Source organism: Podarcis melisellensis, assembly GCF_964234715.1.
Source record: "Podarcis melisellensis genome assembly, chromosome: 2".
NCBI lineage: Eukaryota > Metazoa > Chordata > Lepidosauria > Squamata > Lacertidae > Podarcis > Podarcis melisellensis.
The window spans coordinates 32982997-33010098 of NC_138529.1; the positions used below are offsets into that span (position 1 = coordinate 32982997).

Genomic DNA, 27102 nt, shown 5'->3' on the forward strand with positions numbered 1-27102 from the left:
TAGCAAAAGGAAAGCAATACCACTCAGCTCAGGAGTGCTGGTTGGATAAATCCAGTCATATTCTAGACCAATGAAGGCGCTTAAGCCTTTTGAAAGGCAGAAGACTGCAAGAGATGAACACCAGAGGGCAGGCATTCACCAGGAATCAAGGATTGCAATCCAGGTATAACCAACAACATACAGTGGTCAGAATATTTGAAGCCACAATTGGAAACCAATATAGAAAGTCCACCCTGTCTACCTTTCTTGTACTTCAGAAATTGGAGTATAGTACAGTGAACTTCAACTAGAATATATCACCTATTTGGGCAACACGTGTGAGTTGTAAATAAAGCTAGGCAAGTGTGGACATCCATAAGGCAGATATAGTGAAACACCGACAAAAGGGGGTGGGGGTGGGGACACATGCAGAAGAGAGATACCATGTCTATAGAACAGGCATCCCCAAACCCGGCCCTCCATATGTTTTTTTGGGACTACAGCTCCCATCATCCCTAGCTAACAGGACCAATGGTCAAGGATGATGGGAATTGTAGTCCCAAAACATCTGGAGGCCCGAGTTTGGGGATGCCTGCTATAGAACTTCTTAGGCTAACAGATTTGGATTAAACCATATTGCTCCAAAGTATCCACCACATACAGTCAGCTACCTCTTACCTATTCTCCGTGGAGCAGAAAAACTGGACCCAGGGATTTGAGTTGCTATCTGAGGAGGGGGGCAGGTACATGACCTCTGAGAAACAAGTCAGCAGGAGCTTCAGGAGCTCTGTCCTGAAAAACACAACAGCAAGAAATCCCAGTTGCATGAGGCTGTAAGGAATGGAGAGCTAATGGAGGGTTAGTTTCGGATTCTCTGTTACAATGTAAACTGAGCAACCTTTCATCAACCACCAGCTTAATATACATTACTAACTGCATTTTTCTTCATGTTGGCATTTGTAAGTGGTCACTGAGAAGTTTTCTTCAAAGACATGCTTTTTCTAGGAGCGCTTATTCCTTTAGCCATCAGGAGCCACAGGCCACTTATCCACTCTCTCATTCACAGTAAGTAGCTATTAGCAGACAGATCCTAAAGCTGAGACTCCAATACTTTGGCCACCTCACGAGAAGAGAAGACTTCCTGGAAAAGACCCTGATGTTGGGAAAGATGGAGGGCACAAGGAGAAGGGGATGACAGAGGACGAGATGGTTGGACAGTGTTCTTGAATCTACCAACATGAGTCTGACCAAACTGCGGGAGGCAGTGGAAGACAGGAGTGCCTGGCGTGCTCTGGTCCATGGGATCACAAAGAGTCGGACACGACTAAACAACAACAAGCATTGTGTCTTTTGTTTGGCCCTATTCCATGGAGCCCATCTAAGCAAAACAGTGACAGCAGGAAATAAAATGCAATGCAATGCCCAATGTAGCCTTTGCATTAGCACTGCTAGCTTGTGAAGCTTCAGATATCGATGATGCCTTGGTTTTCATATTCTATCAGAGACCATCTAGAATGCAGACTTGAGTAGAAAAAAAAAACACCTCTCCATATATGAAATTAATTTAGTCCTAGTCTTCAATACAATAAGGTTATTAGCACCTAGCTTTCGCCCACACAAAGAAAGGTCTATTGAGATGCTCACATTTCTGTATAGTGCCAATCATCCTGCCAGCTCTCCTTTTGTCTCTTCTGGAGTATTTTTTGTTGTTCTTACCTGTTCAGGTCGTGGTTGTAGCTGGGCTGTGGGGAGTGAGCAAACCCAACACCAGCCTCCCAGATGTATTCACAGCTGTCAATTGCATGGATATCCTCAGCTGTGTCCTGGAAAAGAAGTCAGGAGATGAAAGATAAATACTCATGCAAACCGGAAGTGGGATTTACTTTGTCTTTTTACTAGCAGAGGCTCCTGCTGAATCTTCCAGCTGAATAAATGGCCAGGATAACCAAGATCTGGGTAAATACCTCCTTACGCCAATGATCTCTTGTATATAGATTAAGAGGATCTGAGAGTTTCAAGCAGCAGAGAAGCGATATAGGGCTACTAGGGATAGACCAATCAGTCTATTTCCAGTCGTTGCTGATTTACTATGTGTTGGTTCAGAAGTCCGTTGTCTGCCCTTTTCCAAAGTTTTTTAAAATCCATACAAAAACATTATGAATTCAGATACATAATTAAATACATATTTATCACAAAATAGGTGTTTAAATACACAGAGCAGGATTCAACTAATGAGTCCCATCAGGAGATGCCTGCACAAGGATTTCCACTTGTGCAATAGGGTTTCTCCTCTTTCTTCCTTCCCATGCCCTTCAAAATTGGCTCGGAGAGGTGGGAGTTGGGAGAACCCCAAAAACAACACATGGAAGGAGAGGGGGGTGTCATTCTATTTGGAAAGCTGAAATGTTTGCATTGACAGAACAACTGCAATAGCCCAAGGTTGAATTCCTCCCACAGTTTATGCCAATGAGTGAATTTCTAATCGTCTTTAATCCTAAACCACATGTTAACAAATTTTGGTACATTTTTGAGCCAAGAATCGTATTGCAAAACTTGGAGAAGCACGAAATCCAAAACATAGTCATGTTCCAATCTGCATATTAGCCCAGCAGACATAAGTGAAGCCACTTAAAAATGCAGAACAAACAAAATTCACTTCCGGCCTTGAATGCCACACATCGCAACACACAGCCATGCTATGTTTTGTTTTTGTAGGAACTGATGATGTATACATTTATATTAGTTTACAATTTAGAGAGGCAGAGTTATGACAAGGTTGTTCCATTAGTGCCATAGGGCTTCCTTTCCCCATGTGCCCCTGGTACCCACAATCACACCCACAAAGGAGATGAGGGGGGCACAGGGGGGGTGGTGAGAAAAGAGGAAGCCGTGTTGTGCAGGTGGAAGTCCTTGTGCTAATGGAATGACTACGTTGAATATAACTGAAAATGTGTGGCTATTTTCAATCTTCTGTTTAGATGAGCACGTCACGCATCTGGGAAGCTGGCATCTGGTCCAAAAAAGCTTATGGTACAAGAAATGATGCCACAAGACTCTGTTATTTCTAATCTTGCATTCTGGACTATCATCTAGGACAAATCAGGTAGTCTCAGGCATGTTTAGTAGCAAACAGATCCCACAATAGTGTAGTTAGCCACGAATAGCTCTTCTTCTATACAGAAAAGGGTACATTCCAATACTAGTTCATCCATATTCTTGCTGCCGCTTTTCAAGGCCAATAAATCATTACTCACATAAAGACCCCCTTCCCACCAGCACACACTGAAAACAGTTATAAATTTAAGAAGCTTTCCCTTTGTATCCAGCTTTATTAAGGTTGACCACTTTGCCCTTCTCTTATTTTCCCAGTATTGTTTTTTTGGCAGCAACACGCTCTATTCTGTGCCACAAACAAATCACTGGGACCACTTTTTGGAAACAAGCAGCCATTGAATACAGTGGTGTTTTATTTTGCTTTTCAGGAGCAGCTGAGGCAAAAGGGGCCTCAGATTAACGTGCTCAAATTAAGGGCATCTGGCATCATTAAAACAAATCATTCCGGTGCTTTAATTAAGAAAGGTCTGTGTTATCCTTTCCCTGGCACACACGGAGTGGCATTTACAACTCTTGCCCAATGCCTCAGAATTTCCATTATATAATGGTCAACCTCACACATCCCAACACAGAGACAGGACAACCGTTTGAATGGCTGGAGCGGCAACCAACTCTGCCTGCCTGCTAAGGCACAATCGTGCAGAGCATCGCCTTCTGTAGAGGAGTACAACTTTTAAGCTCAATCCTACAGCTGCAATCTCCCCATGGAGCCAACATTTCACTGAAGGCAAACAATCAAATAAGTTTTAGGTTTTTTTGTAAGTCACTCAGGGCTTTTAAAAATCTCTCTCAGACGTAAGTTTAATCAGTAGAATTAAAAAAGGAGCATGGCATAAAATGTGTCCAGCGAGCTAAAGGATACTTCTGTCGAGCTAACCTTGTCTCAATTAGAACACCAATGAAAGAAGCAAGATGGTGCAATGATCACAATGGCTGAGACACAGTAATGGGGACAGTATCAGCAACCCAGTTAAAGGTTCACTCAACAATACCACAACACTCTGCCAGCAACACTCCTTGGACAGTTTGTACCAGGCAACTCCAATTTAGTTTTTCCAAGAACAGCACAAAACTCATGGAAGAGAAAAGCTTCCTAATTTGACAGAACAGGCCAAATAGTCCGACTCTATTTACATCACTTACTCCTCTGCAGCTTGAAAGCATCATGCAGTGGGGAAGAGAGGCAGAAGGATCATGTGGTGCTCCCAAACCCCTACAACCAACTTGGTTTTGAATCCAGTGTAGATTCCTTAACACAATAACTGGTGCTAGCCTTTGCAGGTTGATGCGTTGCTATAGCTGAGGATGGAGGGCAATTTTATCCCATATGCATTTTAAAGCAAATGGCACAAATGTGCGCTGGTAAGAAAATAATTGTATATTTAAAGTTTCAATTCTATGAATTTCATGACCTAGTTCTTAGATCGAAAGCATATGAAATGTGTAAAAAGCATATTTTGGGGTAAAAAAATCTGTTTAGAAATGTACTTAAATTGTATTTTGGTAGTCTATTTTAAAAAATAAATAATTCACAGATTAATGAGTAAATATAATGGATTTATGAATGTATGAGAGACTGACATGTTAAACTGATTCACCCATATTTAGTTACATCAGGTGTTCAGAGGCTAGCCATGTAGAAAATTATTTTCAAGCACACCCCACCAAATAGGAAGGCAGAGGGGGTAGATTCAGCATTAGTCACACTAATTTTCCCATACATGAGTCACTATTCTGCAGTCAACAGCTCTTCAACATTGCTGGAGGCCCTTAGAATGACGCACTATGACAAGAGTAATTTCCACCCAACACGCAGAGGTCTGTGCAAGAACCCTTGCCATCAAAAGAAGCCACAGGCTACACATATTGTACCAAGGCTCTTCCACAGAGTCTAAAGGCACCCGTCCATTTTCATTTTTAAAAAGTCCTTGCTAATAGTATTTAATTATTGCGTATTATGCATGCCTGTTACCAAATACAGTAGCCTCAAGATGAATTACTACTTAAACATGTTAAAATATGACAAAGGAAAAGGAAAGAAATGTAAAAACAAGCTTTTGGAGATTATTGCCGTGTGCCAAAGGATCAGAAACCAAAAGGTAATTAAAAAAAAAAAAACACCAGATATCTCTGAAAGATTCACAATTATGATTTTTATGGGTTCATCAAATTTTGGGTCATCAGTCTGATGTTAAATGCACTATGTTTACCATGCTACTTGCAAATGGAATACGAACTCATGGAGAAGCATACTATGCCCTACACCCAACATAGAGTTAGGCAAACCTGTTGCGTAAGCATGCCTAGGTGTGCTGAATTGGGACCTATAGGTGTGGATATTTTCTGTTAACATTCTAAGCAGGGCTTTATTCAAAACTCACAGTGCAATCCTAATCATGACTACTAAGTATTATTGAGCTGCAACCGTAACCTGTCAGGATAGAACAAAATCAAATTATTGAACTCACCACATTGTTTTTTCGGTGGCTCTGGACAGTGAATTCTGGACAAAAGAGCAAATCCGCAATGGCCAGAAGCAGTGACTCAGCGAGAGGCCTAGCATTTTCATCATCTTCATCTCCCTGCAATCAAAGGATAAATCACAGCATACTCAATCTGATCTTGACACTGACTGCAAAGCAACATTACTTAGTTCACTTAGCTTTCTTTGGAAGCACACAAAACACGTGTGTTGGAATAGGTTCTACCAAGAGGCACTGGTGCAGGATTCAGAAAAAGCCAAAACTATGGAGGAGGAGAAAATGCAACAGAGGCAAACCCTAAAAGAGGCAGTGCTACTAAGGGTACCAATGTGGTCTAAACCACAGAGCCCCTTGGGCTTGCCGATTAGAAGATCGGTGGTTCGATTCCCGAGATGGGGTGAGCTCCTGTTGCTCTGGTCCAGCTCCTGCCAACCTAGCAGTTTGAAAGCATACCTGTGCAAGTAAATAAATAGATACCGCTGTGGTGGAAAGGTAAACGGCGTTTCCATGTGCTCTGGCTTCTGTCACGGTGTTCTGTTGTGCCAGAAGTGGTTTAATCATACTGGCCACATGACCTAGAAAGCTGTCTGTAGACAAACACTGGCTCCCTTAACCGGAAAGCGAGATAAAGTGCTGCACCCCATAGTCACCTTTGACTGGACTTATCCGTTCAGGGTCCTTTACCTTTACCTACCTTTACTGAGTTATGTGAAGCAACATGCTTATTTTTATTTAGAACCAGGCCTATTTCTATGGGTAAGGGCTGTGAACACAGTCTATTTATAGGATAAATATAAGGAGTAGGACACAGCTTTTTCCACGTTCTAGCTGAGAAAGCAAGTCTAAGCACTAACGTTTTTTCTTGAGACCACCCAATGGCAGCCTGACCAAGGTAGGAATTGAAACAAAGGGTTTATTTACATATCGTCCACAGCTTTCTCTCAAATTACATTTTACCTATCTGCAGTTTCTGAGCACCTTTGCTCTGCAGACCACATGAAGCATGTTACTGTGTCCAGAAGTTTTCTTTGGCAAGTGAATAGCTTTGTGCTGCTGCACTTCCCCTTGTGTTTTTAGTTTTCTAAATAAATTCACATGTACAAGTTTCCATGTAACTAAAACTCAGGATGAAATATAAAGCTGTCTTAGAGGAGTAGAACTGGAAAGTGCACCTTATCAATTTTTTTTTTTAATGATGGGATTACACAAGTACAGCCAAATACTCCTGGATAGGTAAGCAAATGATTGAGTTATTTAACTGGAAATAAAAGTCTGGAGGGGGGGGAATGTAACAGGCAAATTAAGTTTTTAACAAGAATTATTGTTATTAAAACCACACAATGGTCAGGTGTGGTTAAGAGCAAATGGTAGAATATGGTTGTGGCTACCAGCCATAATAGCTGAAAATGGCAACTCCATGTTTAGAAGCAAGACACCCCAATGAGGGGATGGCTATCTTCATCATGCCATACTTGTAAGCTTCCCAGGGGCATCCGGCTAGCCACTTTTGGAAACAAAATGCTGAGCTACAGGAACCTTTAGCTGCCTAACAAGCCAATGCTTATGTTTTAGCATAAGCTATGCATATGAAGAAAAAGTAGCATTCATGCAGCCCATGATCTACATCATAATTGCAAAACCTACTGATGCATTATCTATAATTATTATAAATATCTTCCCCACATAGAAAACATAGGGCTTTCGCTCAGTGGAACACAATATATCCCAAAGTATCACACAAAAGTACAAAGTTAATGTAGACTATGCATTGCCAAAAAAATGGCTGCAAATGAGCCCAAATGTCCTTGGTCAAATAATTTAACATCAGGGCCACTTGGGGTTCAAATACATTACTGTATTCTTGAATCTAGTCATTGCATAATCAGACCTTAAACAGAAGCATATAGTTCTTATTTTGCTGAATGATCTGTGAGAAATGTGTTATAGAGGCAGGGAGTTATTCAGCAAGGAGATGCTCTTAGTTTTGCTGGGGCAAAGCAAGTCTCTTCCTTCAGCGGCCCAAGTGCTTCCAGACATCCAAATCAAGCCCTATTCTTCTATCTCAGCGCTGGTGCTTCAGTCACAAGTCTGCAGCTGTTTCCAAGGGAACCATACATCCCCTCTGCAGGCCTGTAGCACTGCCACTCAAAGCTCATCCTGGATCTCAGACTCTCCTCCAGCGGAGGGGGAGGGACAGGGGCTTATCTGTGACAGCCAGGCCTGTATCAGCCTGTGCATGACACAGACCCCTTCACTCATGGCAAGCAGGCTAGACTACAATAATGACCTGCATTGATCCGACGTCGTCTAGTACCATAACGGGGCAACCAATAAAAGCATACCAAGTGCAGAAATAGAAAACAAAAGAGATGGAAACCGGCTGGCTGCCCTTCCATTCAGCTTTGAAATCAGAGAAGGAAAAATAGTCTCTAAGAATCTTAAGGGCAAAAGCATCAAATCGATTAATCACAGACATCTGTTATTGTTAACATGGGATGGATTTAACACAGAGCCGTGGCCTTCAGTGGAACATACAATGCACAGCTCTTGAGGTAAGCACCAATTACAATCTCCAGCTTAAGCTCCACTGAAATGAATAGGCAGAATTATACTATCAAAGTTGTGCTCTTACAACTCCTGCTCCTTTTAACGGGTCTAGCCTAGAAGAAACTCCTGAAAAAGAACAGAGCCCATAAATTGACCCCCATAAATTATTTGATGTTATTTAGTCAACAAAAACATTTTCATACATGTTCCCAATATTTCAACTACAGTCAAACCTCAGGTTACAGACGCTTCGGGTTATGTGTTTTCGAGTTGTGCACCGTGCCGAACCCAGAAGTACTGGAACAGGTTACTTCTCGGTTTCGGCAATCGTGCTTTGCGCATGCACATAAGCACCGAATCGTAACCCGAGCGTGCACAGACGCGACACTGCGGGTTGCGAACGCTGCGGGTTGCGAACGTGCCTCCTGCACGGATCACATTGGCAACCCAAGCATCCACTGTATTGCATTTGACCAATTTAATAATTTAAAATGTTATTGGAAAGTCAACACATTTAAACAGGTTGGCAGTCCGTAGGAGGATGAACTATAGCAGGGGTCTGCAACCTTTAAGACAAAAAGAGCCACTTGGACCCGTTTCTGCAGAAAAAAAAAATCGGGAGCCGCAAAACCATTGCGACATTTAAAACAAATATATCTCCGGAGCCGCGATCTGACAGCGGGCGGGAAGGTGACGTTGGGACGGTGTGTGACTAATGCACGCACCGCCCCCATGTGACGTCACAGCCAGTACAGCGCCCGCCACAGTGGGGAGTGTCGGGGCGCACAATGCGCCTCCTCCCCTCGCTAGTATCCGCCCCGGAGCCGCGGCAAAGGTGTAAAAGAGCCACATGCGGCTCCGGAGCCGCGGGTTGCAGACCCCTGAACTATAGTAAAGCAAAATGAGGCAAGAAAGCACCACCATGCTGTACACAGGCTGTAATTGGCAGTGGGGTCTATTTTTAAGCAAGTCCTTCTGCAGATATGGGGTAGAAACAGATTTCCGTGGCATTCTCAGTTTAACAATTTGCAAAAACAAAAATCCCACCAACAACTCAAAAACACATATAAAATGGTTTCATCCTGTGTTGCTTATGGCTACAAAACTGAGGGTAGTAAAACAAAACGAAAATGTTCCAAATTCTACGAGCAAAGCCCAAATGAGAAACCAAATCAATAAAACATGCAAAGCGGCTGAATGCTCAATATTTGGTTGCAGAAATTTCTGTGCTTTGTCAGATTTAAATTCCTTGACAGAAGTGGGAGGTTTAGAGACTAGAATGGCATTATAGAAGTCAAAAGCAAATAATTTTTATTACGCATTCGGGGAAAGTGGGCATAAATAACTCACAAACTGATTGCTTCCAGACAATATGAAGAAGTCCGCCCCACTTAGTGTTGCACTGGGGTTAGCCCTCTTCAGTACTTCCTGCACATTTTCCAAGTCCCATTTTCTAAGGCCAATGCAGAGAACAGATTTCAAGTGTTCAACACAATTTACACCTACCACATCCCTATTCCCACAAACACTTGGTCTGCACACATAGTCTTTGAGGAAGATAAATTAAGAATGCCACCAGCCATCTCTTCAGGAGAAGGAAATGGATTTGGATTCAGTCCTTTCACCTCCCCACCCAAGGCAAACAACTGATTTGTAGGATTTTAATATTATTTTTTTGAAGGTTCAAAGCAAGGTTTTGGCATTGGTATACACAGCCGTATACAGCTTGGGACCAGGATAACTTGAAGTTTCTACATCCCAGCTGATCATATATGTATATATGATCATATGTGTTGTTATTGTAAATAACAACAACACCTGAAACTACTGAGAGTATGTCTGAACCCTGAAAACTATTGTGATTGTGATTGTTGGCTCTGAATAAGCATGACTTGGAACAAGAGATCAATAGTACAGTCAGTCCTTGCCATTTTTCACTGGCACTGCAGACCAAAATTACTCCTTAGCAGGCTATTGCAGATGCTGAGTAAGATGCAAAATTCAGCAACGAAAAGCACCTTACATTGTCCTTCCAAGGACATCACCAGTCTAGGTTCATTTAATTTTCTTCCCTCCCATCCCATTTATAGATAGAATGAATTTCAAGACAATTCTTCAACACCAGGTATTGTTTTGAGAATGACCAGCTTTCCCTTGAGATGCCCATGGATGAAAAATAGTTTAAAAGATACAGGCTTGGACAAAAAAAGGTGCCTGCTTTACCAGTCTTTCCATTATGAGCCTCTAGTCCTCCATTAAATATGTTTCAGCGCTTCATTTAAGAAGGTAGAAATGCTGCCAGGATCAGAGCAAACCAAGCAACACAGTGCAGGCATGCCTAGGCCTGGGTGAAGTTTTCCTACCTCTAGATAAATATAATTTAGTGGTTAAAATAAATTAATCATTACATTTTGATTAAGAAGTAGTCCTGCCTCCTTCATCTGTTTGAAAGCAGTAGTACAATTCAATAGATACATACCCCTCCTCGACCTGCTCCAGGAACGGTTGACCAGAAAAAGCCTCTCCAGTCGGGATCCTCAAAGATATAGGGTAGGATGCGGGTCAACAGGCGGCTACAGTTCAGGACAATCTGCTTTTCCTTATCAGAGTGACAGCCACTCTCAGCTCCCTGCACCAGCTTTTCCACTGCCTGGAACAAATAAGGTAAAGCAAATGACAGGAACCACTGGCATGCAGACACCAATTATTGCCACAGATAATGCAAGTTTTCAAATGGCTTACTGCAGCAGCAGCATTTAATAAATGCATAATTATTTATTATTAGTGCTGGCCTCTCTTTGAACGTAATAGGTAACATCCAATGTTTCCATCCCATTAGCACAACAGATTTCCATTCGTTTAACAGAACTTGTCCTTCCTTTCCCCACCCAAATTTGCTTTCGGAACAGATTTTGAAGAGGGGGGAGCAGGAGAAAGGGAAATACTTCTGTGAGCATTTAAATCTGATCATGCAATGCTGTATGTTACCCAATACTGAAATCCATCTGAAAAAGACGTTTTTTCTGAGAATGTGACAATTTAGTAAAGGGCGGAGGAGAGAAAGACTTTCAAGACTTAGAAGTGTGTAATCAAAATCTTACTTTCTTCCTTGGTCTTGAAAAACGACTGAAGGTTCCACAGATGAATATGCTGCTCTATGAGAAGTGCTCTTAACAAGTGCCAAGCATAATGGAAGAGGTGGGAAATATGGATCCAACTGATTTGTAAAGTATGGGGAGAGAGCATGCCAGACTTCCAAGATAAATACCTGAGATCAAGTTAATATCACTGTTTTTCAGGAACAAGGTCACTGACTCCAGTATAACCCTACCAGCAGCAGTCCATGCCAGTTTCTATTTTTGTAGTTATCATCTGATATTCCCCAATACATTTTTAGTGGAGGGAGAAAAGCTTTGGTCTGCAGTATGGTATGCATTAATCTTGAAAATGAACTCATATTTGAATTGGAAATGCAAAGTACATTTTGAGGATCAATATGCCACTTCCAGCTCTTGGAGAACTATCAGAAATTGTTTAACATGGCTGCTCACATAGTTTGAATAGCATGCATCCAGCCCAGTGATTTGCAAGTTATGTAAAGTCATATTAAATAGAGTGCTCTGCAGGTAAATACTGCATAGTGGACTAGCAATAGTCCAATCTACAAGTATTGGTGGTACAGTAGATACAAATAGGTTCCTCTTTCCTCCATTTACCAAAGAGTAAAAGAAGAGGGAAAACCTCATATATTAAAAGTATTTTCAATGTCTGAACGACATTCCAGACTAGAGCAGTTGAAGTTCCTATTGCTGAATATGGGAGAACTCTCCTAGGATACATCTTAGTGGTAAGCAATTATCATATTCTACTGTGCCACATACATGTACAGAAAAAAGACAGACCCGCTTGCTTATTTTCTACACCTGAAAGCAAGAAACTACAAATTTGATGCATATCCCCTGTCCAAGACACCCTTGTGCTGTTAAAGTCTTCTCTGTTAGACAGAGAATTACAAATATTCTGCTATAATGAATAAGAAAACCTAAACAAGAAGAGATAAAACCAAAGTCTTTAACAACCACTTCAACTTATAATGCAAGGGTTTAAACCTGGTATACAAGATGGAATAATACAAAGGGCATTTTTATAAATACTGAATTTGCTCTGGGGCACAATTTTCTGAGGTAGGAAGTGATGCTTGTTTATTTAAGGAATGCATTCCCTGCTTTGCAATATATGTCTTGATGTGGCTTGTAATATAGATAGATAACCACATCAGAAAATGGAAATATTACAGCAACATTCATAGTGCCTGGGCCTCCTGAAATAAAACTGCGTTAACCTGCAACATGGTCCTCCTTCAGGCGGCACAAGCAATTTACCAGAAAAGCAAGTTCTAACTTGTTTTCCTTTTCACCAGTTTCTAACTTGTTTTCCTTTTCACCAATATCATTCCCTCATCACTACATCATGTTCAGAACTAGAAAAGCATTTCCAGCAGCATTTTTTTTATCCTCTGAACGATCAGGTACAAGGAGTTTTTCATTCATGGTAATGATGATGACCTTTTCTTTTCCAAAGCATTTTAGAGGGAGGCTGGAAGCAGAGCCACTGGTCTTCAGCCAGCCTTTCCATTTCTCTGGAGAAAACCTCTGGGACCACCCAATGGCACTCTAAGGAAAGTAAGGCAAGAAGGCTAGGTAGCTGAATGCCAAGCACCAAACGTTTAAAAATAGTTCTTAAACCTAATTTTAAAATAAAATAAAAATTGGGAGGGCCAGGGGGTCTTGATCCAAGGACACCATGCTGCCTGCAGACAGCACATAGGGGACTCCAGGCTTAAAAGAACATGAGAGTCCCTATAATGGGATTCAGAGGCATAACTGAGGTCCCATCTAGTTTGACCCTTAGGTCTGCTTTCCTGGGGAGGGTTAGAAAGATGGTATTCTGGGCCAGCTTAGCCTAGCACAGGGGTCTGCAACCTTTAAGACAAAAAGAGCCACTTGGACCCGTTTCTGCAGAAAAAAAACAATCGGGAGCCGCAAAACCATTGCGACATTTAAAACAAATATATCTCCGGAGCCGCGATCTGACAGCGGGCGGGAAGGTGACGTTGGGACGGTGTGTGACTAATGCACGCACCGCCCCCATGTGACGTCACAGCCAGTACAGCGCCCACCACAGTGGGGAGTGTCGGGGCGCACAATGCGCCTCCTCCCCTCGCTAGTATCCGCCCCGGAGCCGCGGCAAAGGTGTAAAAGAGCCACATGCGGCTCCGGAGCCGCGGGTTGCAGACTCCTGGCCTAGCAGTTACTTCGGAGCAATCTTTGCAGATTCACCAATTGCTTAACGGCAGTTTGATACCCCGCAGGCGCTGTCTGGCTTTTTTAAAAAAAGAAAAGAAAAGAGAGAAAGATGGTATTCTAAAATTCACCTGGTAAATGTAACTCCTGAGCACACTTAAACTAGCAAAAGTCTGTCTGATCCTTTGAACATATGTACCAAGTATCTACAGTTGAAACACATGTGAGCTTTATAACTGGAATTCAGATCCTTGCACTCTTATTCTTGCCTTGCAGGCTACTGCTGTCCAAGACTGATTGCCATAGTTAATCCTGTTGAAGTTTAACTACAGCTTTCATGTTTGCCTACCCTGCAGGGTATTGGTGGTTTGATACTATTTCCTCTTCCAGATTACCATAAACCTCAACTAACAATGAATCTACTGAAGTATCTTTCTATGCCTTGGTGCTAATTTAAGATTATTTGGAATTATGGAGTCATTTCAAAAACTGTGCATTCCATGTGATCAGTGGTCTCTACTTAAGAGTGATGGACATCTCATTCTGGATTGGTTTACCTTTGGCCAATTGCCCCCCTCTGAATGAGCTAATGTTTGTATAACTGAATTTCATAGTGGGGCAATACAGGAAGAAGAATGCCTTTTACCTTATAACACAAAGTAGCCAAATTTGAAGGAGATTCTTCCCTCACAGCTCTGATTTCTGCAGCAGGAACAAGAGCAAAAACATCTTGGACTGAAGTGGCTGTATCTGCCCAGAACTGGTCCCAGAACGCATCATCTGTTGCTTCTACAGGCTGAAGAGACACAAATATCAAAGGATTGAATTGATTCAGTATTCTTATGCTACTTTTTCCAACAGCAAAGTTGAGGTCAAAGCAGCTCACAACAATAAAGATAAGAACACTTCCATCAGTATAATCATAGCACATCAGTATGCAAAAGCGGACCAATAAAAGACATTCAATACAAACCATGCTTCTTCAAAAATAATTTATCAGAAATGACTGCTAAGCACTAGCCCAGTGCCAGCTGACATAACTCCTATGGAAAGGGGTTTTCTCACCCTGAGAAGGCAGATGGGAGTAGTCAGGTGGTCTTTAATGAAAACATACAAAATCTGGAAATGGGAATGACTTTTGGGAAAGCTAAGAGCCACAGAAGACTGACCGGAATGCAGGGAGTAGGTTAAAAACACCACCACACAATTAGAAACTACATTGGTTTTTGAGTTACTGGTTGAATACTTGATGTGATCACTTTGTTTATCAAGCAGACATTTGAATGAAGTCCATGACCAAGGAACATCCAAAGCCATCCAATCACATCAACCCAATACTACTGACCAGTTGGACAAATGTAAATGCATCATTAATAAAATAATAGAGGATCTTGGAGAGACACAAGTAGGGTGGAAAAACTGAAGGGAGCAAAAAGGCAAGGACTTAGGGCCAATGGGAAGGGGCAAGAAGCTGTGGTGAGATTCGGCAGGTCCCTATGAAGCTACACCAACCTCTCTTGTTCGTTCGTTGCAGCTTTCAAGAAAGACACTTTGACAGACACTTACTCTAATAGAAACCAATGCACGTATGGGAACAGAGCTATATACACAGGCAGAGTAACACACAGTGTTCTGGACATGGGTGCACATCTACATGCATATAGTTTATGATACAGGCAACCACAAAAGTCATACTGAGCAGACTTGATTATTTTGTGCCAACACAAGCAGTCACTCTAAGAATACTAAGTGTACCAAGTGGAGAAGGTTCTCTCCCTTAATAAAGGAAATAAATTTCAGTCATTACAGACTCACTGAATACTACTCAGCAGGACAAGTCAAGACACCAGGTAGAATGAATATTCTATCGTGATCTTGTGTGACCTAGTAAAAGCTCCAAAAGCAAACAGCAGTTCTTGCCTAATAGCAAGTTATTCAGGGCATTCGGCAATTTCAAATTGTGTTTGGAAAGGGTGAGGAAAGGAAAGATGACTGCTTGTTTAAACAAAGACAATTTCCTGGCTTCCAATTTCCTGGCTTTACAGCAGATAAAGGCATCCAATGCCTACATTGTTAAAGAGCAGTTTAAAAAGCAAGTGAGAGTGAGAAACTTTGTCATGCCTGATTAATAACTGGCTGTGATGAAGGGGCTATTGATAGGTAACGTGTCACTAAAACATGAAGACCAGAAAGCTGAAGCAGGTAAGCAAAGCATAAACTGGTAGAGCAGGTTTGTTCTGTAGTGGTTATATATTCCCATGAGATACTAATGTCAGCTACCTCCCTGTCACCATCCTTAACATCCATAAAATGAGCCCCTTTGCATTCTCTAAAAGTAGGCACTTAATGACAGGTGATTGCCTTAATGCAGAAAGTATTTGCATGTTAACCAATGGGCAACACAGCAAGTCTGCATTCAGCTCCTTCTCAGTGAGGAAAGAGGAAAAGAGAGTGAACAATCAGAAATAAATTCGGCAGAAAAGCATATTCATGGCACTGAACTACTGAGAATCAGGAATTTTAGTGGATTGTGTGCAGAGGTGTAAAATGCATTTACACTGACATTCAGAATGATATAACCGAGTATTTAGGTAAAGAAGTGGCCCCTGACTTGATCAGAGTAACAACTACCCAGAATAAATAGGATTGGTATAACTGGGGTGCAGTGTATTATGCAACTCAAATACATCCATTACCTTGAAAAATATACAAGTTACCAAACTCTTTTCAACATGGTCCTGGGACAAACTAATGAGCAAATCACCCACAATGCAGATGGATAAAAAATGTGATATAAAAATGTGCATTATGCTGGATATGAAAAGGCAAGAAGAATGCAAAACTAACTGGAAGGAATATCAAATATAGTGTATTAGAATAGTAGACACAGCACTCATCAAAGAAGTGTCAGCCTTGCCTCTTCCCTAAGCTCCACCCCCCTCATAGTATCCTCTCCCACACCCTTAGGATGATGTCCGTCCCACACCCTACAAAATCCCCTTCCCAACTCCCAGAACAGCCACTTTATACGAAAGGGTAGCCATTTTGTGTATGCACCCCAAGCAGTATTTTCAAGGTAGGTTGTGATCTATCCATGTTGGATGGGGGTGGTATACGAGCACTGGCCCCTTGCTATTAGCTGATATACTTTCCAGCCATTAAATTGTGTTAAGATGAACCCCCACCCCTGAACAAAATTTCCTCTGAAAGCTTATCTAGCCAGATGGCCATGAGGAAGCCAGAGAAGGAAGTACAGTACTATATGCTCTCAAGGCAATGATTCACCAGGGACTCTGCTGAGAAAGTTGTGCACTGGAAGAGTGTTTATTTACATGAGGAGGGTGGGGAGAATTCAGTGCTGTGCACCCATTTATCCCACCACATAATATTAATTTCCTTTTATTTCCCCCACTAAGAACCATGAAAATGTAAGGATCACTGTAGTATATTAAAAAACCATATTGCATGTTACATTTGTAAATAATGTAAAACAAAAGTATAGAACATAAAATTTAAAAAAACCAGTTTGATTCCAGATCTACCCTCTGTTTCACTGGAATGCAGTGTTTCCGGAAATACTGGATATCGTTCAGGGAATTAGGCAGAATGTCCTGGTCAGATGACTGCCAAGGGAAGGGGCCACTTCAGCAGAAAAGGCAGGTGTTCTACCTTACACTGAACAGTTTCCTGGCTGAAAAAACAGCAAGATTTTGCATTACAGAATCCTTCCCCAGGCATAAATATTTGGACTACTTATTATAGTAAACTGTTTCAATGATACCTCTTCAAATATCATGAGTATGTTTGATCCAATACTCTTTGTACAAAGCATGGGACAAGTTGGGGACAGGGGAGAACATACTTGAGAACTATGCTTTTAGGTCACCTCCAAAGTAAGCAGAGCCCAACAAAACTACCTTAAGCTGCTACCAGACTGATGTTCAGCTGTGCCATCTTTGATATGCCAAAAAGTTTCTACCACTTCCATTAGAATTAAAATGTATATTGAAATACAAAGGCATTGCAGACGAAGATATCTGAACATAACATAGCCACTTGCTACAAGCATGCTGTGATATGTCTGCAAGCCTAAGAGGACCAAGGGTATTATAAGTGAGCTAATGATCAAAAGTAACTATTACCAGTGATGCATTTATGGCAAGGGGGTGGGTGTGAAACGTACCACCATCACCCCCACTACAAATGTAGCCAAGGAGCACAGCTCTTATCATATGCCAGAAAATCAATGGCTACAACCATTTGATCTCAAATCTCCATAAGTGAAATTATAATAGGAGATATAGGAAACACAATTATCTTACTACAGTGTAATGCTTTAAATATCTGTTTGTAAGTAAGGCAGGCCCACTGAGTTCAAGGGAACTTACTTCCAAGTAAACAGGTACATGATTGCTGCCTTAGTTGAGTATTTGAGGAAAGGGGTTAGAGCCAGGAAACATAGCTGAGGTTTAAAGTAATTACTATAAAATAAAGCAAGAGATTTAATCCAGCCCCTCCAGGAATAATCCACCCCAAACCTAGAGAAAGTGAATGTGTGTATCAAGTGGTGTGTTGCGCATTTTAGTTCTGTCTTAACAGCTTTGCTTTAACTTGAGAGAAATGAAAGGAGCTACTTAAATTCCAGTGGACCTGATAATTTCCAGAGAATCAAGAGCTCTGCATAAGATTCCTGAGGAAACAGGATACATCTGCAGAAATAAGAGAATAGTGCTACCCTTTGAAACAGGAAAAGGCAACAACGCACTCTTCCAAATCAGCATTAGCTAGATTTTCAAATAATGGTAACTTCATAAAGATAGTGCAATGCAGAATTTTGGACTTATATGGGAAATCTGGGTTCAAATCCTTGCTGAAGTTGGTGGCCTTGATAAAATCACAGTCTCCTAGCCTACTTATAAGTTTGGTGCAATAATAAGATGCTTTGTAACTGCCCAGAGCCTTTTATGAGGGGAAACAACCTAGAGCTGTATAAAAATGAAAGGAGATCCTATGCTTACACTTGCAAGGTAAGACAGGTATACAAATTAGCCCACTGAATTGTACTTAATGTTGTCAAGCAAGAAAGCCTAGTTTGACCGTAGCTGCCCAAATAACTTTTGCCAGTTGCCTTGCTGAGTTCAAATACCTAAAATTAATGCCTCTCTATTTGCTAATCCTACCCATCAGTAAAGGAGACAATAGGAAGAAGGAAGGCATACGATAAAAAAAAAAACTATCATTTTCTCTGGAGAAAGTATTCCAGTTGCAATATAAAAAGCAATCCATCAACACTGACAGAATGCAGTGGCAGGCAGCATATTTTCACCAAAGAGACTATGGAAATGATAGCACTGCTTATTTGCAATTTGTACAAATTACATTAACATAGTAAAGACACCAGTCCCCAGGTTACAGGCGCACATAGCCTTTCATACTGGTCACTTTTCAGGCTTTTTGAAAATTAACTCATTAGAAAACACAGACTACAGAAACTATCCAATATGTGCACCAAGTCCAGTTGGTTCAGATCTGCAGCCTCACATTCATAAAAAGAAATTTGAAATAGTAGGATTTATTAGGTTGCACAAGGCTGTGTTGTGTGTATATATAGTCTTTATGATCATTTTCTTGTCAGTCTGTACAACAGTATGACATTATGGTATAGTTTTCATTTTGACAAAACAGTCAAAAGCAACAGCATCAAACTTCAATTCACCTATCCCTGACTGATATGAAGGATCTATGTTTTTATTATAATGGTGTAATAAACAGCAGCACCAAAATGTTACATACAGAATGCGGCTGATAAGGCAGTGCTATATCTTACACAGATATTTTGGTGACTAGCCACAAGAAGGCCTAGTCATACATACTGCACCTGCAGGTACTGTAGTGCCCTTCTCAAGTATGTAAATATGGGCGTTCCATCTCCCCCACCCACCTTTCCTCATGGCACTGTCTCCCCAGTACTGCTATGGAGGCTTTTAACAAACCAAGCTAGGGACACCAAACGTTCACTTTTATAAAAGGAATGAACTTGTAAAGTCAGCAAACCAAAAAAATAACAACTCCTATTTGCTTGCTGTGTACTAGCACTATGCTCAGACTGTGAAACCCAAGGAGACATTATACTTATAGGAGTAAGACTCACTGAATTTAACCGAGCTTTAAGCGTAGATGTCAAAAATTGCAAAGGTTATAGTCTCTTTATACACACACAGCAGTTTTTAATTTTTCCTTTACTCAATTGAAGGACACCACATTAGCACTAAAAGAAACAAGAATTACATAATATTATATTAAACCTAAAGTATTGATTTATATTTTTCCATTATCTTTCTTTCAATATATTTGTCTCAACCTCAAGCTGGCTTACAGATTTTACAAATCTAATTATTATTTAGTGATGGGACAAGGAATGTGGGACTAGGCACAAGAAAGCCTAGTCATGCATACTGTACCTGCAGGTACAAATCAAATTATTTGGTGATGGGACAAGGAATGTGGGACTCTCAGGATCCCTAATGGGTGCCCTTATTAGCATTCTTTCTCCTTTGTTGGAACCTGTAGAAAAGGAACCAACAGAAAAGAAAGTTAACTTTTTCCTCATATCATGAGATCTGAACATATAATTCCTGACTCTGAAGGTCTATTCGCCCTTCCTTTCATCATAAACTCCATACAGCTAAAATGTCACCATGACTCTGCTGCAAGCAGGCCTTCCACTGCCACATTGCAGCAAATCAAAATAAGTCTGGAAAATCCATGTCACTAGAGCTTCAAAATATCTCTTACTTTTACATATCTGCAGGTCCAAGTACTAGGATACTTACACTGACAATCCTAAACAGCATTGTTATATGCCAACTAAGAGAGGTGGGTTTTTTTACAGCCTCCCTGCATTCTCACACTGCACCTGTCTCTAACCATGGTTACTAGTCCTATGCTTTTTTTGCTGGAGATGGCAAAAATCCACCAGCTGTTGCATTTTGGGCACCGTGCAACAAGCAGGGTAAAGAGAAGAATTTTGCTGAATATATTTGTTGAGAATCTTCCTCTAGCTGTAACTTTCACCCTTCAAGTACAAATAAAAGGTCTCAAGGCCCTTCCTGTCCCTTGTCAATAAGCACCACCTCATGTAGCCCAACCTGTCTGATGTTTCTAAAGTTGCGACAGCTGCTGCACTTTCCAGGACTCACTCAACTATTTGCCTGCAGGCTACTAGTTCATTACCTCTTCTCTGCGTAACAACATTTTTTGTACCCATGCACCTGATTTAAAATTTAAGGGCAAGCAAACAAAAGGCATAACCCGATCAGCTGAACACCATATGCTGTGTAACCACTAATTCCCCAAGCTTCGATGAAAGGGTAAAAGAAAGTTACGCATCAAGGATGTGTGTACCCAAATGATTTGATTCAGTTGCCCAATGCTATGAAATAGATGCATATAGGTCAACAAAACAATTCAGCATTTTGCAAACAGGCACAGCCTTGAGCCTTGGTCCTAATCGTGCTCATTTTTTACTCCAATTGTGATTACCACATTCTGTGATTGGGGAAGAGCGTCTACCATCTGGCCTGACCACATCATATTGCTAGACTGCACCCTTCCAACTTTCTCCTATGCATCCTACTCTTCTCCTCAGGCCTTCTGCTCCAGTGAGGCCTTCTCCGACTTTAGGCCCAAATCCTTGAGGCAGCCCACCTCTGTCAGCCTCTATTCAAGAACATATGGAGCTGTGGGCACCGCTGGTTTTACTTGGCTGCCTTGCGTATGTGAGAGGCCAAGTTTAATCCTGTGGGTTGTGGAGATAACACACGGATAAGAAAGGGGGGCAATACAAATAAAGGCATGGCAGCAAGCAAATGGTTTGCAGCACAGCAATGTCTGTGAAGATAAATTGACTTAAGACCCACTTTGCAGAGGGCTCGCAAACCCAGCACTTTTCAGGTGCCTGTATGCATCTCACAAGGTCCATTCCCACCTAGATCCCCAGGATGGTGGGCTTACCCCGTGTCAACACCCCCCAAAGGGAGAAAAGAGGGGTGGATCTTCCAGCGTCAGAAGCTTCCCTGTTGGATCCTGTCAAACCCCAGCTCCACGGCTTCTCCTTGGATCAATGTCCCTGCCCAGGAAGAGGACCCTTTGCCCATCAAAACCCCATTCCCCCCCCCCAACCAACCACCTCGAAAGGCCTTTCCTTCAAGCCCCCTGCACGCCTCTCCTCCTCGCCTGCCCGAGGAGTGAGCCAGCCTCGCCGCCGATGCCTTTGATTTAAGGGGTGCTTCTCTTCCTCGCAGGCCGGCCCTGCTCAGGTGCGCTCCCCCCCCCCCCGCGCCTCACCTGCGTCTTGGTGGTGAGCTGGATCACCGCCTTCCTGAAGTTGAGCTTGGAGTCGGCGTTGCCCATCCTCCTCCCGCGCCCGGATCCGGGTCCGCTACCTGCTCACTCCCTACAGCGGGCCAGAGCGAGCCGCCGCCTCCTCCTCCCTCGTCGCTCGTCACCGCTAACAGCCCTCCTCTCCTTCTCCACCTCTTCCTCTCCTCGGCGCTGCGGGCTCCATCCCGGCGGCTTCGCTCACCTGCTTCCCTGGCGGCGGCGGAGGCTGCTACTCTCTGCCTCCCTCCCTCCCTGTCAAAGGGAGCCGCGCAGCAGCTGATGCTGTTGCTGGTCCTGATCCCGCCTCCCCTCGTCAGAGAGAGGCGGCTCCTCCTCGCGCCTCCCTCCGTCCCCGGCAGCAGCCGCCCCCTTTCCCTGATCGGGAAAAGCCACGCTAAGCCCGCCTCCCTCTCTTCCATCATCATCATCATCGCCTCTCTGGTCCTTAGGCACGCACGCATCATGCATCCCTCCATCTTCTCCATAGGCAAAAAGGCCTTTCTGCTCAGTTGTGGTGACGCCGCCTTCGCACGGCTCCACACTAAAAACATAAACCTCTCGGTTTTCCTCCAATTCTGCCTGAAGCGCAGACCTCTCCCGAGCTCCCTCGCCGCGCCTGCTTCTCATTGCTGCCTCCACCATTTCCCGCGCTCCTGCCTCATGCAAACCCCAGGGTTATTTCCCCCCCTTATACCGCCTTGCGGCTCAGTTCTATATTTGTTTTCACACTGTGCTGAAGAGGGCTTCCTCCCCTTAAACGTGTATAAGATTGGAGCCCTACAGTACATCTTCTTAATTATTATCCCAAAGTATCTCATAACTGGCTTTTTGGTCCCTCACACAGAAGAGTCCTATATATATGCATTCACCCTTTCCCCACTTTTTCAACCTATTTATCTTCCACATATTTATGTTCCACTATTAATTTATCTGGTCCATCCTCCACTCCCTTCTAAACTTTAAATGGCAAGATTGGCCTGAGAGATTTTGGTATGCATAAAATTGTACCCACCCATCCTATGTTCTGGCAACATAGGCAAAAAGTACACATCCATATTTTTAACAGTGTGCACACAAAGCATACTATGCATGCAAAAAGTCTGAGGTTCAAATTCTGGCATATCCAAATATGGCTGGGAATTTAGGGAAGGCATTTGTCTGAAACTGGAGAGGTGTCCAAACCCTTTGCATACATCAGATACATTTCAGGGCCTTGGGTTATTTTGTGGAACATAAAGGTATGGTCATACATATAAGAATACCTTTTAAACATAGCTGTACAAATATAAGGAACTGTTTAAGAGATGATTAGCACACTGTCCCAAATTTGCTACCCAAGTCAACTGCCACAGTTTGCTTCAGAATACGGCCAGACCTTTAAAATAGTTCCTTCTGCTCTTTTCCTATCTTAAAGTATATATGTGGCTGGTGAGGGAATTTGAATTGTCCTCATTAATGACTTTGTGCATAAACCAAGTGTGGTAGCTACTCTTCTTTTGCCATAGTAAAAATTGACAAGATATATATTTTCACACACATCCTTCTTAATTTCTACTTTATTCAGTTGCCAGCATTCATCTTTCCTTCTCCCTTCTGTATCAACCACCACTTATATGTTATCTATATTGTAGGCTCATAAATGAAGAGTCCTGCTAAATCAAACCAGAAGCCCATCTAGCCCAGCATCTTGTTCTCACAGTGGTCAACCAGATACCAATGAGGGCAACAGTACTCTTACCGCTTGTAATGCCCAACAACGTATATTCAGAATCACACTGCCTCTGATACTAAAAGCAGTATGTAGCTATCATGGCTAGTAGCCACTGATAACCTTGTCACCCATGAATCAGTCTAAAATCATTTGTAAGTCATCTTGTTGTAGATAATTCCATAGTTTAACCAGGCACCTTATGAAGAAGTATTTCATTTTGTCTTTCTGAATCTTCCAAAATTCAGGTTAATTGGATGGGCCCTGGTTCTTGTTTTATGAGCAAGGGAGAAAATTTTATCCACTTTCTACACATGAAGGATAATTTTGTAAATATCTGTCATTTCATCTACTTATGTGCCTTTTTTCTAAACTAAAAAGCTTAACATATTGATTCCCCCCCATTGGGGAATGACTCCAACCACTCGATCTTTTTGGTTGCCCTTTTAGGAACTTCTTTTGCAGTATATAAAAAAATATCCTTATTGGGGTGTGGCGTGGCAATTACAGTATTCAAAGTGCAGCCGGATTTGTATAACAGCATATTAGCAATTTCATTTTTAATTCCTTTTCCTAATAATCCCTCACATGAGGTGTTTTTTTTTGTTTTGTTTTTTTACAGTTGCCACACGTTAGGTCAACATCTTCATAAAGCTATTTGCAGAATTGGGCCTATAGCTATTGCTTGATTTCTACAGAGGAACCAAGCGAGCTTTCTCCTAACGCAGGTGTGTGAGGGCTGATTCAGCGCATGCTCAAGGACACTATTTTTTCATTAAAGAAAACTAGATTCTGAACTAAACCCTGGGTAAGGGTGGCACATCAAATTAAGTTATTTTGCCAGTAGTTGATATGGAATCACCAGCACCCCTTTGCCAAATACAGATGCCTACCTCTGTTCCAAGCTTTCCTACCCTGTCCTCCACTAGTAAGACTATTTGCCACCTCCTATTGCAAGGAACAATCTTGCCTCCCATCTATTTTAATTAATAAGAGACATGGAATCAGATCCCGCCCGCCCCCCAGTCGGATTGTTCGTTTATTGCAGCGAGAGCAAGGATTTTCCAAAGGAACAATGGCAAGGAATAATGCCAGCATAAGCTGTCGTGAAAACATTCATCGCTGGCTCTTACCCAACACACACATCCCCAGCGCGCAAAGTAAAAGCTGTGCAGGCTGCCGTAGTAAAAAGGACCTCCCACTTATGTGCAGATTCACAGATTTGGGTTTTGTTTTGCTTTTTGACTGGCACCTTCCACGACTCCGCCCCTAGCTCTCCACATCCTGGAGGAATGCAAGCCTCAAATCCGCCTAGCAGCTAAAATGCATCTGGAATTCCTCTGATGAGAAGGATCGGGCGGGTAAAAAAAAAAAAAAGAGGAAAAGGAGGGAGGTCTGCTCTCCCTCTCCCTCCTCCCCTCCTCCCGCGCCCATGTCTTTTGCATGGAATTTTTTTTGCAGCAGTTCCATGCTAGAGGTCTCCACCGAGCTGCACAAATAGGAACTGGCTGCATCGGAAGGTTGCTCTTTCTTTTGTGCATCATCACCCAGCGAAGTCGGCGCAAGTAAGAGAGCCTTTGCAGTCTTCAGGTTCTGGTTCCCGTCCGTAACAAAGACTTAACAATCCCTCCGCCCCAAGCCTGAAAGCAAGATTTTGGCGTGGAGGACAAGAAAAAGGCCGGGGAAATCCGTACGCCACGTCTTCTCTGCTCTCGCTCCCTCGCCAAAGGGCTGATGGAGAGAGAAGGAAGGAAGGTGATGCAGAGATAGAGGGAGAGAGAGAGAGAGCTCGATGCCTGCTACTACTGCAGCAGCAGCAGCAGCACTGATCACAATAGCACATCTGCAAAGCCATTGTCCCAACCTTACGTCTGCGCAGGATCAGACCTACTGGCCGATTCCCAGCCTTAAAGCCTGGCGACTGGATCCTGCCTTCATCAGCTTGGGTCTTTGGGAGAAGATCCTCTCTGCTCCCCCTCCCCCAGCGCCGGTCTCTTCTCACCCTTGATTGTATATCTCTTTCTGCAGTATCCTCTTTGAGAGCTCAGCCTCTCTCTGCTTTACTGCTCTGTTTTGGATGTTTCCGGAGTAGGAGAGCTAATGCTGAGCGCCGACAGGATGGAAGAGTTTCAAAGCGAGGAAGAGGAACCCTGGTACGACCAACAGGACTTGGAGCAAGGTAAGGAAACGTATAAAAAAACCCAAACACTATAGCACCAAAGCCATGACGATCTTCACACAGGGAAAAGAGGATGACCTAGCAGAACGGGATAGGGGCACAGAAGCAAATAGGCTGGAAAAAGCTTCCTAATCCAACTTCTGAAACGCCATTCTCTCTCCGCCTTCAATACCTGAAAGACTGCACCATCTCTCAGGGGAGCTAAACCATCGGATTGTAAATTTTATATTTCACCGTACATCAATGGGGAACTCTTTAAATTAAAAGGCCTCTGTAGACCCAGGGAAAGATGCATACATTTTGCCCCACGTTATCCTAATGGGAAAAATACGTCATCATGTCATTAGTGTTCGTGGTGTTAGACCTCTGCAAAAATGGTCATGGCACTTGATTTGAGTCCAACTATTTAGCTGTTAGTGCTAGTTTAGATTAGATTAAGTCATGTTGGTTACAGACAACTGTAAATCAGTAAGAACTGACTTGTACGGAAATGGGAGAGAGATATAATAAGAATGGAGAAAGTTTTCAGTTGCAAACAACCAAAAGTAAGTGAACCATATTATTTTTTTTGAAAGATAGAAATTTGTTTTGTACGTTTCTTTTTAAATGAGCAGCCACAAATTTATGCTGTATGCTTTCAATATTTGCTGTAAGAGCTGCAATGAGCTGCATTTAAAAAAATCAAATTATTATTTGTGTCAAAATCTTACTGACCACTAGGAAATCTCTCCTTTTCTTATATGAGAGCCCCAAAAATGAACCTTCCTATGCTCAGTAAAATAAAGGAATTGAAGATAAACCTACAACTGTAATATTGAATTAAATGCAGACATAACAGTTGGTGAGATAATCTCTTCAACTTCACATGGGTGCTCATAGCCTTAGGAGATTTTGTTGGAACGTAAGTTTTCATAACTTCAGTTGCGGAGGAGGAAATGAGGAAAGACTAAACATTCCATTTACATCATCACACACTTAAACTAATAAAAAATATGCAGCCTAGATATTAGAGGTGCAAAACATTCATGAAACTGGAGATCAAATCAATACCCTTGTATTGTGGAGAGAGAGCCATAGCTAAGCATTTTATATCCCAATGAATTAAGCATGTCCTTAACTCTTAGATGTACTTTGGCCAGGTTGTGGACTTACATTTGGGGGATGGGGTGTTTCAACTTGCTCCATCCCATCAAAAGGAAGGCAGGATCCTAAGATGGAATGCAAAAGTGAGGATTCTGTGTAGGGAATCTAGGTCAAAACACAATTGACTTGATCCTGAACAGCATACAACTTGACCTCAATTTCTTGAGGCAGCATCAAGAAAGTAAATACGATATATTCCCACCCCCCAAAAAGTGAGGTCACTATGAGGGCTTGCTTGGTGACACTGAACCCAAAGTGTGACAG

The 27102-nt window shown here is 42.3% G+C and overlaps 3 protein-coding genes across 4 annotated transcripts in view; 1 reads left to right on the forward strand and 2 right to left on the reverse strand.

Moving 5' to 3' along the window:
- HID1 (HID1 domain containing) overlaps positions 1–22112 on the reverse strand; it is a 40562-nt gene extending 18450 nt beyond the window's left edge. Inside the window, exons 1-6 of the mRNA XM_081899645.1 lie at positions 21773–22112; positions 14073–14222; positions 10603–10773; positions 5562–5675; positions 1696–1802; positions 658–771 (exon numbers count right to left, since the gene is read on the reverse strand). Of these exons, the coding sequence (XP_081755771.1) occupies positions 658–771; positions 1696–1802; positions 5562–5675; positions 10603–10773; positions 14073–14222; positions 21773–21838 (722 nt within the window). The 5' untranslated portion in view covers positions 21839–22112. The remainder of the gene's footprint in view (positions 1–657; positions 772–1695; positions 1803–5561; positions 5676–10602; positions 10774–14072; positions 14223–21772) is intronic.
- Positions 1–27102, reverse strand: part of USH1G (USH1 protein network component sans) — a 162559-nt gene that overhangs the window by 61644 nt on the left and 73813 nt on the right. The gene's annotated exons all lie outside the window — the stretch shown is intronic.
- CDR2L (cerebellar degeneration related protein 2 like) overlaps positions 24886–27102 on the forward strand; it is a 31806-nt gene continuing 29589 nt past the window's right edge. The window contains exons 1-2 of one of the 2 annotated variants that reach the window (XM_081899786.1): positions 24886–25081; positions 25545–25695. In XM_081899786.1, the coding sequence (XP_081755912.1) occupies positions 25617–25695 (79 nt within the window). In that variant the 5' untranslated portion in view covers positions 24886–25081; positions 25545–25616. The remainder of the gene's footprint in view (positions 25082–25544; positions 25696–27102) is intronic. The other variant, XM_081899787.1, reaches the window with a different exon arrangement.